Source organism: Molossus molossus, unplaced genomic scaffold, assembly GCF_014108415.1.
Source record: "Molossus molossus isolate mMolMol1 unplaced genomic scaffold, mMolMol1.p scaffold_m16_p_5, whole genome shotgun sequence".
Taxonomy (NCBI): Eukaryota; Metazoa; Chordata; class Mammalia; order Chiroptera; family Molossidae; genus Molossus; species Molossus molossus.
The window spans coordinates 126946-139563 of NW_023425388.1; the positions used below are offsets into that span (position 1 = coordinate 126946).

A 12618-nucleotide genomic window follows, 5' to 3' on the forward strand; every position below is an offset into this window, starting at 1 on the left:
TTTCTCTTTTTCCCTCTCTCCCTCCCACTCTATCTGAAGATAAGTGGAAAAATATCCTCAGGTGAGGATTAAAAATAAATAAGTAAATAAAATAAAATCTCACCTGGCTGGCGTGGCTCAGTGAGTGAGCATTGTCCCATCTGCCAAGAGGTCACTGGTTTGATTTCTGGTCAGGGCAAATGCCCAGGTTGTGGGCTCAATCCCCAGTGGGGGGCATGCAGGAGGCGGCCAGTTGATGTTCTCTCTCATCAATGTTTCTGTCTCCTCCCTTCCTCTCTCTCAAATCAATAAAAAAATAATAAAATCTCTCACATAATCAACTCAAATTCAAATATCAAAATTTAAGTTTTCAGGTTATCTAACAATTTGTATATGGAATGAATTCATCTTAGAAGTTCAAATAAAGGGTAAGCTTTGAGATTCTCTGAAGAAAGGTGTGCATTGCCTCATGTACTCATATATTATCTGTTTTAATAGAACCTGTGTGCAAACACATTAGAAAAGGATTGGAACAGAGCAGTTTGAAAAAGGCCTTAGTGAATGTGGAATGGAATGTCTGCCAAGACTGTAAGACGGACAACAAAGTAAAAGATAAATCTGAAGAAGAAACAGAAGAAAACCCTTCAGTCTGGCTGTGTCTTAAATGTGGCCATCAGGTATGCTTAGATTTAGATCAATGTGGAATTCTGTAAGCTCTCTGAACTTGTTGTAGAAGGATGGTAAACAGGGTGCCAGCTAGCACAGGTCTTGCCCCCTGACTAAGAGTCAGACTAAGAGTCAGGATTTAGGTGGTTTACTGGGATGTGTTCTCACCAGGAAAAGAATGAGGGAGGCAGGGTTAGGCAGAGAGAGAGCGAAGAAGCAGAGCTGCAAGGCTTCCGCTGGTCTCAGGAGGAGCTGTGGCCTTGGTCCTGTGCATAGACCAGTCCTCGGATGTGGGCTGCCCCTGGGGATGGGCGACTACCCTTAGCAAGGCAGCTCCCTTTTTCTTAGGATCATTCCTGGGATGGACAGACTGAGCTGTAAGCTGTGAGCAGGCCGCTCTCCTGGCAGCCGGGAGGAGCACCATGGTCTTGTGGGCAGGGGTATCTGGATGGCAGAACAGCTCACAGGTGTGCCATAGCGCTAGAAGTCAGGGTGTGTTAGTCACCCTCAGGGGTGGCAAGTTAGGTTTATATGTTAGGAAATTGGGCTTCTAGCCAGGCTGGTCAGGAAGCTTGAGGATGAGGCAGAGACCATTTTTTTCATTGTCCTTTAAACTGAAATTTTATTGAGATAATTATAGACTCACATGCAGTGTAGGAAATAATACAGAGGTAATCTCTGTACACTCTGCCCAGTTCCTTCCAGTGGTAACATTTTACAAAACTAATGTAATATTATAGCCAGTATGTTAACATTGATACACTCCATCGATCTTTTTTTACTTTTATTTTTATTTTTATGTTTTTGTTAATCCTCTCCTGAAGGTATTTTTCTACTGATTTTTAGATAGAGTAGGAGAGAAAAAGGGAGAGAGAGAGAAAAACAAACAAACATCGATATGAGTGAGACACATTGATTGGTTGCCTCCCACATGACTCTGACCAGGGCCAGGATTGAACCTGCAACCCAGGTGCGTGCCCTTGACCAGGAGTTGAACCTGAAACCTTTTGGTTCTTGGGCCGATGCTCTAACCACTGAGCAAAACCAGCCAGGGCCAGTTTATCAATCTTAAATAGATCTCCCGAGTTTTACTTCTTTCAAGACAGAGAGAGAGAGAAAGAGAGAGAGAAGAGAGAGAGAGAGAGAGAGAGAGAGAGAGAGAGACTTCTATATCTACCACCAATGTTAAGATGCTGATTGGTTCTAACATCACATGGATTTCTCTGGTGCCCTTTTATGACCTCACTCACTTCCCTCCTGCCCTCCCTCTCCTCAGCCCCCGGCAACCACTAGTTTGTTTGCCATTTCTAAAATTTTGTTGTTTTTTTTAAACTTTTTTTGTTCTTTTTTTTTAACTTTTTTTTTCTTTTATTGATTTTAGAGAGAGGAAGTGAGAGGGAGGGAGAGATAGAAACATCAATGAGCAAGAACATTGATTGGCTGCCTCCTACATGCCCCCTACTGGGGATCGGGCCCACAACCTCGGCGTATGTCCTGACTAGGAGTCAACTGGCAACCTCTTGGTGCATGGGTTGATGCTCAACCACTGAGCCACCCTGGCCAAACTAAAATTTTGTCATTTAAGAAATGTTATATAAATGAAACCAGACAGTATACAACATTTTGGAATTTGCTTTTTCTCTTACATAATCACCAAAGATACATCCAGGTGTATCACTAATCTGTTCCCTTTTATTTCTGAGTGGCATTTCATGGTATAGTTTTTTTTGTTTGTTTTAATCCTTACCCGAGGACATTTTTGCATGTATCCTTAGATAGAGCGGGAGGGGGAGAGGGAGGAAGAGAGAGAGAGAGAGAGACACATCAACTGGTTGCCACCCACACGACCCCAACCGGGGCCAGGGACAAAGTGCAACCAAGGTACATGCCCTTAGCGGGAACCGAACCCGGGTCTTTGGTCCGTGGGCTGACGCTCTAACCTCTGAGCCAAACTGGCCAGGGCCATGGTATAATTTTATCACTGTTTGACTGTTCACCTTTTGCAGATGTCTGGGCTGATCCCATTTTTTTGGCAGTTATGAATAAAGCTGCTATGAATATTTGTGTACAAGTATTTATGTGAATTTAAGATTTCATTTCTCTGGAGGAAGTGTTCAGGAGGACAGTTGCTGGGACTTGTGATAATTAACTGTTTTCCAGAGTGGCTGAGCCATTTTATATTCCTACTAGCAGTGTATGAGTGATGCACTTTCCCTGCATCCTTGCAGCATTTAGTATAGTACAGTTTTCCCGTTTTTAGCCATTCTGATAGGTGAATATTGACATCTCGTCATGGTCAATTTTTTAAAAATTGTTAGCAAAGAACATATTTACTTTTTTGTATTTGAAAGGTTTTCATTGAATGTCTTAAATACATATGGTGAGAATGAATATATTTTGCTACTTCAAGTTTTCCAGAATATGCTTCTTTTATACACTTTATTTATTTTGCTACCTTTTAAATTCCTACTGTCAGTGTTAATGATTACTGCTTGTCCCACTGTAGTTCTCTTGCACTGTTAGCAAGTGATTCTCATCAGCTATCTTAATACAACTCATTTCATTCCTATGTTTCAGCTGATCTCCAAAAGTATTATAATTCTCAAAATTATTATCAAATTTTATTCATTTTATTTAATTTTTTAAAAATAGAACAGGAGCCCTGGCCGGTTTGGCTCAGCGGTTAGAGCGTCGGCCTGCGGTCCGGAGAGACCCGGGTTCGGTTCCCGCTAAGGGCATGTACCTCGGTTGCAGTTTGTCCCCGGCCCTGGTTGGTCGTGCGGGTGGCAGCCACTCGATGTGTCCCTTCACGTCGATGTTTCTCTCTCTCTCTCCCTTCCTCTCTCTCCCTCCCACTCTATCTGTACAAAAAATGGAAAAATATCCTCGGGTGAGGATTTAAAAAAAAAAAAAAAAAATAGAACAGGAGGGAGAGGGAGGAAGAGAGAGAGAGAGAGAAACATTGATGTGAGAGAGACACATCGACTGGTTACCACCCACACGACCTCAACCAGAGCCGGGAACAAACTGTAACCGAGATACATGCCCTTAGTGGGAACCGAACCCTGGACTCTCTGGTCCGCGGGTTGACGCTCTAACCGCTGAGCAAAACTGGCCAGGGCTCAAATTTAATTCATTTTAGAATGAAATATTGAGTGGGATTAATTAAATCAGTAGGGCTTCATATCATACTTTAAGAATCAGAAGCCCTGGCAAGTACTTCCCCTCCACAGTGTATTTTAGTTGCACTGGAAACAGGACACGTTGCTGCAGTGCAGGCATCCGAGAGCAGCCTGGTTCAGACAGGTGTACAGTCCAGATGTGTTTCTTTGCGGTGATTTCACCAGCTACAGGCAGGAACCTCATTGTGTTCTTTTACAAATAAGACTTTAGATCTTGTAGGTAAAAATCTCTTATTTACTTGTTGAATTAATGTTTGTTGACCTTCCTTTGCTAGTTATTTTTTATAATAGAAGGATTAACTTATTCATTGTGCCTTCAGGGTTTATAGTTCACAGGATACTAGGTATAAACATTAACAACTTCAACATAAGGTATAAAATAAGGAATGCCACCATATTTCACAAATATGGTGGAAATATAGAATACACTTATATATTTAGTAGGAGTGTATTTACTGGAACAACATTTTTTTTTTTCACCTTGGAGGATAAGCATAATTCTTCTGAGAGGAGGGAGCCTTGGAGGAAGATCCTGAAGGCGGGGTGGGATTTGCTCAGTGGCAGCATTGAGAAAGGGTTCCAAGACAAAAGGGACAATGGGGACACAACGGCACTGATCTGAAGGGCTGAGTGTTGGCTGGTAGATGATGCACAGACAGGAGGAGGACGGGGCTTAATCCTGGAGAGGAAGATTCGGGTAGTTGACTAGACGTTTAAGAGCAATTTATAATTTTTGAATTGAGTATATCAACAGAGCTTTGTTTTAGGAACATTAAACTAAAATAATACGTATGTGAAGAAAGGTTGGGAAAATACTGTTTAGGAAGTCGATATGGAGTCCAAACTAGACCTAGTGAATGACTGCATTAGCTTTGTTTTGTCGGTACTGGAACGGGTTTAGAGTCCAACATTTTATTTTCAAAATTGTAAGAATGGCAGAATTTCTTGAGGCACTTCCTTGTTCATTATAGATTATGAATTCTTTCCTCTCTGGGTGAATTTCTGTGGCCTTGAGACTTATGCCGATGCTTCCCTAGGGCTGCGGCAGGGACTCACAGGAGCAGCATGCTTTGAAGCACCATCTGACACCGCGGTCTGAGCCCCACTGTCTGGTCCTCAGCCTGGACAACTGGAGTGTGTGGTGAGTTTCAGCTTCCGTTTCCATTCATGAGGGATTGTTTCCGATACTGGAAAATGAAGGTATTTGGAATATTTAAGGTGCTAAAAAGCTAAAATTTTTGTATATGTTTAAATCCATCACTTTCCTAAGGCTAGAGAATGTGATGTCATGAGAAGCTTTTGCTTAGTATTGTACAAGCACAGAAACTGTAGCATGTAGGAGACTTAGGGGCCTTCATCCTTTCCTCTTGCTTGTGATACTGTAAATACGGTAGGTTGTTTTTAGCTTAAAAATTGGGACACTAAGAACAAATTACAGAAAAACGGAGAACACAGTAAAACTTTGGCAGTAAATTTGCATGAAAATAGATATCAGGCTGGTGTGTATATGTCCTATACAGCTGTCCCTTGCCACTTCATGCTTTGACTTTCGTGGCTTCATTATCGAACCCATGAAAGTCGAAGTGCAAAGTGGCGAGGGACAACTGTATATAAATAAAGAACCCTACTTTGCAGAAATTTATTTATCGCGGTAGAGTCTGGAACTGATTAACCGTGATAAACAAGGGCCAACTGTATTTTAACATCATTAAAACAAATTTTCACATCTTTAAAACTATTTACTGAACTCTGTGAATTATAAAATATGTCAATTTTTTAAAAAATATTTTTTCTTTATTGATTTTAGAGAGAGGAAGGGAGAGGGAAAGAGAGAGAGAAACATTGATGAGAAAGAATGTCGATGGGCCACCTCCTGCACGCCCCACACTGGGGATTGGGCCCACAACCTGGCCATGTGCCCTGACCCAGAATCGAACCAGTGACCTCTTGGATCTATGCTTAACCACTGAGCCACACCAGCCAGGCTAAAATGTGTTAATTTTGATGATGTAGGTTTGTACTTTGAAATATGTATAGAGAAAACTTTTGATTTTAAAGTGACAAGTAGCCATTTCAGTACAATGTTTGAGGTTTTGTTTTGTTTGTTTGTTTGTTTGTTTTCCACAGTATTTAAATGTAGTTATAACTTGGGTTTATCTTAATAACAGTAAATCAGAGTTGACAAGGACAGTCTTCTTCAAGAAAAGTTACGTGCTTTGTTTTCATTTTCTTTAGTAGAATAATTTGATGGTTATGCATTTTGGATTCCAGGAATTATAGTCTGTCTTCTGTTTGGTTGTCAGTTTTTCACTTGTTTTCTCTGTGGTCTTTGGGCACAGGTGTTACCTATGTGATGATGAGGTCCAGTATTGTGGTTCAAGCCGATTGGGTCAGGTGGTTGATTATGTTAGGAAACAAGCCTGTGTTACAACTCCAGGATCAGGTAAAACAAATCATTGGTTTCTTACTATACACCATAATGTTGATTTATATATCTACTGGTAGTAATTCGCTGTACTAGCCAACATTGCATGTAGCTGAATGACATTAATTATGGTTGATTTTAAACTATAAAACTTTTTGGTTTAACGATGTAAAACTGAAAATACAGATCATTCTAAGGTGTTAGAATTAGAGGGAAATCTGAGAAATAATCTAGTCAGATGCGATGAAGACTCTGGACTAAGTGCTGAGCAGTCGTGCCTGTTCCCATGCCCTGCACAGGGACTTACGGGAGACCTGCTCTAGACGGAATTTTCATTTGGATGATATAGAAGTAAAGTACTTGTAAGTCCTTACAAAGCCAGATACTTCTCAGGTATTTTTTTAAGCATAATTAAATTAATTAGTTGGTATGCATCTTTAGCTTTAAGCTTATTCAGATTTTTACAATCACAGAAGTATCTTTGACAGAGCCAGAATTGTTTGCTCCTAACTTCAGGATTCGTTTTTGACCCACGGAATTCATAAATTTTATTTCGTGTCCACACTCTTTACTTGATTGCTCTGTACTCCAGTTTCACAGGTAAGGTGTGCTCACTTGTAAAAACCTTTTGTGCATTAACAGAGGGGTTTGTGCTAAAAAGGATCCTGTTTGGTTTCATTTGTAGGACTAATACATCAGTTTTGAATATTTTTTATTTATTGCTAAATCATGTTTTCTTCTTTTTTTCCTAAAGCAGCAAAAGATAATGGTAACATTGAACTTGAAAATAAAAAGTTAGAAAAGGAGAGTAAAAATGAACAGGAGAGAGAAAAAAAGGAAAACCTGGCCAAAGACGCGCCTGTGAAATACACTTCTCAGATCGCTGTGACGGGGCTCAGTAACTTGGGGAACACGTGCTTCTTCAACGCGGTCATGCAGGTGTAGTGTCCATGTCCTCCCGCAGCTGCTAGTGTCTCCATCTTTGCTACTCGTGGTGTTGAGCTTTCCCCCTAAGTAATTTATTTGTTTTCAAAGAAAACTCAAGGAAATGCTTACTTTGCATGCCACTAAAAAACACTGTGCTGAAGGGTGCAATAAGGCTCAGAACAAACGCGACCCCAGCCCTCAGAACTTGCCCTTGGCGGGGAGGTCATGGGCTAACCCAGTCCAGAAACAGACCTCTCGTTACAAGTGGGAAGGTGGTGGGGCGAGAGCCATGGAGGCTGGGTGCTGGGCGAGAGCCTCCCAGGAGCAGTGTGTACCAGGGCGGACAGCGCCCAGTGCTTGTCTCCCAGATGGTGACGATGAAGGTCGCAGTGTGGTGGTGCCCTTCTTGGTAGAGTGGATTGATTTGTCTTTAGGTGACTTTCTTCTTCCATCCTACATTCCAGAATTTGTCACAGACACCAGTGCTTAGAGAACTACTAAAAGAAGTAAAAATGTCTGGAACCATTGTGAAAATTGAACCACCTGACTTGGCACTAACAGTATGTACTTTAACATTTTCTTTATAATCAGTAATTTTCTTCTGTGAATATCCATATTTTAAAGCATTGGTATTCATTTTCACATTGTCTGTTTTATTTTAGGCTACCAAGTTAAATAACTTCAGACCAGTAGAAAGTACAAGCCTTCACATTTATTTGCTATTTTTTTGCCGTGCCTGCTATATTCCAGTGTTTAGCTTCTTTCTTGGGAATGTTGTGGATATTTGTGAAGTCCTTGGCCTACAAATGTGTAGCCAAATAAATTTTACCATAATTTTTGCTTTAGATGTTTTGCTTCTTAGGTAGTATAAGTTCCTTTTTTTTTTTTTTATCTTCAGCCAAGAATATTTTTACATTTATCTTGAGACAGATTGGGAGGGGGAGAGAGAGAGAGAGAGAGAAAAAACATCAATGCAAGAGAGACACATCGACTGGCTGCCACCTGCACAATCCCAACTGGGGCCGGGGACAAACCACGGCCGAGGCACATGCCCTTGGCTAGAATCGAACCTGGTGCTTTTGGTCCTTGGGCCGATGCTCTAACCGCTGAGCCAAACCAGCCAGGGCAGTATAAGTTCTTGATAATCTACAACTAAAACAGTAGAACTGAATTCTTTGTAAAATAGTCTTTGACAAGAAGTGTTCTACATCTTTTTAAAAAAAATTTTTTGTGTGTGTTCTACATCTTTTGATATGCATTTGAACTTTTTTGTTTGTTTGTTTTGTTTTTATTCTCACCTGAGGACATTTTTCCATTTTTTTGTTCAGATAGAGTGGGAGGGAGAGAGAGAGAGATAGAAACATCGACGTGAAGGGACACATCGAGTGGCTGCCACCCACACGACCCAACCAGGGCTAGGGACAAACTGCAACCGAGGTACATGCCTTTAGCGGGAACTGAACCCGGGTCCCTCGGGACTGCAGGCTGACGCTCTAACCGCTGAGCCAAACCAGCCAGGCCTGCATTTTGAACTTTTAGGTGGACAGCCCTGTCAGGCATATTGGCAGTGTAGGGTGACTAGGTACAGTTTGCTAAAATGAATGATTCCAGAACTGGAATGAAGGAAGTGTCTTTTGTTCTCATATTCAGGAGCCTTTGGAAATCAACCTGGAGCCTCCGGGCCCTCTTACGTTGGCCATGAGCCAGTTTCTCAGCGAGATGCAAGAGACCAAAAAAGGAGTCGTGACACCGAAGGAGCTCTTTTCCCAGGTCTGTAAGAAGTGAGTATCCGTGTGGCTGGTGCCTCAGTGCCCCAGTCAGTGCTGAGAAAGGCTGTGGAAGCCCATAGCACTCGCGCCAATCCCGTGCATACACTGAAGCCTCCTTAACTTAGGTGAAAGTGAGCTCTGCCGAGTGTTGGACTAAACAGGAATTTTGAGAAACTACAACACTTCAAGATTGGAGCTATGATTTTAAAATTTTGTGAAAAAGTTTTGTATTTTAGTAGACTCACTGTTGCTTTTCTTTTTTTCCTTTATTTTTTTTCTGTAGAGCAGTGCGCTTTAAAGGCTATCAGCAGCAAGACAGCCAGGAGCTGCTCCGATATTTGTTGGATGGAATGAGAGCGGAAGAGCACCAAGTGAGCATATTTGTAACTTCGTCTCACTGACTCGTCTGTCATTTGGTATCTTAAGGGGTATTAAAGCAATGAAAACTAGTTACTGAGGCCATTGCATTGAAAAAAAATTTTTTGCATCAGCCTTTTCAGCCAATATATTTTAGTCATTAGAGTGAAATGATTCTCCTTTTTATGATGCTCTATTTTGCGTGACATTTCTAGCATCACTGTTCTTCAGGGTTCTCTTGTCCCGGCCCACACCCCAAGAGCTACATTTCCCAGCCGCAGAGCCCTCCCTGTGATTCTGAGTGTGACTTCCCACAGCTTTCGAATCTGGGAAGCACAGTGGTCCTTGAATAATGAATGATGTTGTTTTGTTATAGCATTGATGAAATGCCTTAGCACTTAACTCTTCTTTTTTTAATTTATATTTTTTCTTTATTGATTTTTAGAGGGGGAGAGAGAGAGAAACATTGATGAGAGAGAACATTGATTGGCCTCCCTCTGCACGCCCCCCACTGGGGATCCAGCCCACAGCCTGGGCATGTGCCCTGACTGGGAATCAAACTGGCGACCTCTTGGTGCAGGGTCGAAGCTCAACCATTGAGCCACACTGGCTGGGCCTTAACTCTTCTTTATATCAATGAGTTGATGGTGAAATTAGTTTCATTATATGTCGTTTTGCTTAAAGTCACAACCTACTGATAACGTTAAGTGAGGACCCACCGTGTAGTCACTCATTCTGTATGAGTCAGGGAACATTCGTTAATTGTAGGATGGAAAGTAATGTATTTGGGGATGTGTCTATAATCAATAATAGTAATAATGTGATAACAACTGATATTTATTTTGCTTTTAGTTTATGTCAAGCACTGTTCTTAATATTTTATATGAATGACTATACTCAGTTTTCACAACCATTCTTCGAGGTGGACGCTGTTATCATTCCCTCACTCCTAGATTCTGGAGCTTCAGCGCCTGGTTCAAGGTCACCAGTGAGGATGATGCCGGGCTGTCAGTGCTAGAGTCTGTCCCTGTAGCTCTTGTGTAGCCATTCTGTCTCTAGGACATGGTATTTCAGTGGTCTCTCCAAAGGAGATGGGCATGTTCTGAAAAGATTTGGTTTGACTAGGTTAAAATCTTGAAATTATAAGACAGTGCCTTTATTCATGGGTTAAGTATAATTCTTTTTAGCTTCTTGAGTTAATTTTGAAAATGTGATTTTAGAAATATTAACTTTTATTCAGTAAATTTGGTGAGCTAATTCTTGATCACTTTCTTGACTTGATCACATATTTTCTAAGGAAAATAATTATAAAATTTTAAATTTAATAGTATGCATATATTCATTTTATTACTTTTAGAGAGTGAGTAAAGGAATTCTTAAAGCATTTGGTAATTCTACTGAAAAATTGGATGAAGAACTAAAAAATAAAGTTAAAGGTAATGTCTGACTTTTTGAACTAAACGCTGTGGTTGACCCCTGAACCCCAGGGCGGCGCTGCCCCGCACTGTGCCTGCCACCGCCACCCACCGCTGCTTACACCACTGTCTCCGCACATTGCTCAGCCCTGCAGAGACGGGTGTTCTAGAGGAATTTACTTCTGGTGTATTCTTTCTGTGCAACATCATAGTGAAATTTACAGAATTAGATCTAAGATGACATCACAATTTTATTTTTCAAAAGTTTCGACTTCCATTTAGCAATGATAAATGAATCACACTTGTCTGTGTGAGTTGTCAGTAGCTGGGTTATTAATCATGGAGCCAACTTCTTTCTTACCGTTTGTGGCGTGTAGAGTTTGGATCAATCCATCTCGTGGGGCCCTCTGCGATGATGGATTTCCTCTGCCAGCTGCAGGCGCACTGCCACAGGCTGCCGCTGAGCCTTCAGTGGGGTTGATGCACCTGAGGAGCTTCATCTTTGTTTTCAGTTAATTTTAATTGTTTCGATGGCCACAGGGGACTAGTGGCTACTTTATGTGTACCATACTTTAGAGTTAGCACGTAGCAGCTCTTTGCCTCTTTGGCACCTTAGGGCCTTGCTGGTAACAGGGAGTCTCTCCTGCTGTCACTGTCATAAATGTGTTACTGTATAAGTTGACATGTTATTTGAATAAAGCATGTAGATTCATGTATTTAGAAAAAGGGATGATCAGGGAGTAAAATCATGTTACCTTATACTAAATTTATCAAGATTATTTCTGGAATATAGGAAAATTAAAGGAGAATTTTGTCTGAAACATTTTCCTGAAGGGTTTTGTTTGTTTGTTTGTTTTGTTCTATTTTGATTTTGGAGTTCACAAAGCAAGTTACATGCGTTATCTCCCGTTTCTGCCGAGCATCAGACTGCTGGGGCTGGAGTGAGCGTGAGGCTGTCCAGCCTCGCCGTCTGCTCCTTTCATGGGGGGCTCGCAGTTTGTTCCACTGGCTGGATCTCAGATGAGAACTTCTCCTTTCTCATGAGATGTGATGCGTGTACATTTTATTATGCTCAGAAGTGCAGTGTGTGTGGCTCACTGTAGCATTAAAATAAAGTTACGGTAATTATGAGTAGAGAAACACAGTCTGAGATAGGAAAATGAAAACCATTTTAGGGTTAGAGAGGTTAAGTAAGTAGTTTTAGCTTATTTAGTTAAGTTTACAAGTGTAATTGACATACTTTTCCCCTATATAGATTATGAAAAGAAAAAGTCAGTGCCAAGTTTTGTGGACCGCATCTTTGGTGGTGAACTGACTAGTACGATCATGTGTGACGAATGCAGAACGGTGAGTCCAGGTCGTGCTGGGTGGTTCAGTCCATAGATGCAGTCGGCCAGTTGTTGCTTTCAAAACAGAAAGGTCTGGCTCCATCAGACACTGTGGAATGACCCAAGTGTGCACAGCTCTTTGCTGGACCTGTGACCACTCTTGACATTGTTTAGTTTCCCTAACCCAGAGTTCTCAGTGCTGTTTTTTGTTTCGTTTTCTTTAGCCTTTATTTTAAAGCTTAAACCCACCCCCACCCCGTGATCTTACTATATAATGTTCACAGCGAATCTTTTCCTTCCTTCATGTTTTCTTTTTTGGTTGGTTAAGGTCTCCTTGGTTCATGAGTCTTTCCTTGACTTGTCTCTACCAGTTTTAGATGATCAGGTAAGACTATTGAGTTCATTTTATTTAAGTAGATTTTTTTTTTTGCTGTGTTAGATTTTATGGGGAAACCTTGTCACCTTTTCCAAGTTTGTACATTACTATCCCATGGATACTTTTTCTTAGCTTATTCGAGATAGAAGAATTGTAAATAGTTGAACAAAGAATGGGGTAAATACTTTTTTTTT

The 12618-nt window shown here is 41.1% G+C and overlaps 1 protein-coding gene across 4 annotated transcripts in view; it reads left to right on the top strand.

Annotated features, from left to right (window-relative positions):
• The window catches only part of USP16 (ubiquitin specific peptidase 16), a 34194-nt gene that overhangs the window by 10764 nt on the left and 10812 nt on the right, over positions 1–12618 (top strand). For 2 of the 4 annotated variants that reach the window (XM_036242326.1, XM_036242325.1), the window contains exons 3-12: positions 478–656; positions 4865–4968; positions 6167–6270; positions 7007–7191; positions 7644–7739; positions 8830–8960; positions 9232–9319; positions 10663–10741; positions 11976–12067; positions 12377–12433. In XM_036242326.1, coding sequence (XP_036098219.1) covers positions 478–656; positions 4865–4968; positions 6167–6270; positions 7007–7191; positions 7644–7739; positions 8830–8960; positions 9232–9319; positions 10663–10741; positions 11976–12067; positions 12377–12433 — 1115 coding nt within the window. The remainder of the gene's footprint in view (positions 1–477; positions 657–4864; positions 4969–6166; positions 6271–7006; positions 7192–7643; positions 7740–8829; positions 8961–9231; positions 9320–10662; positions 10742–11975; positions 12068–12376; positions 12434–12618) is intronic. The other 2 variants (XM_036242327.1, XM_036242328.1) reach the window with 2 other exon arrangements.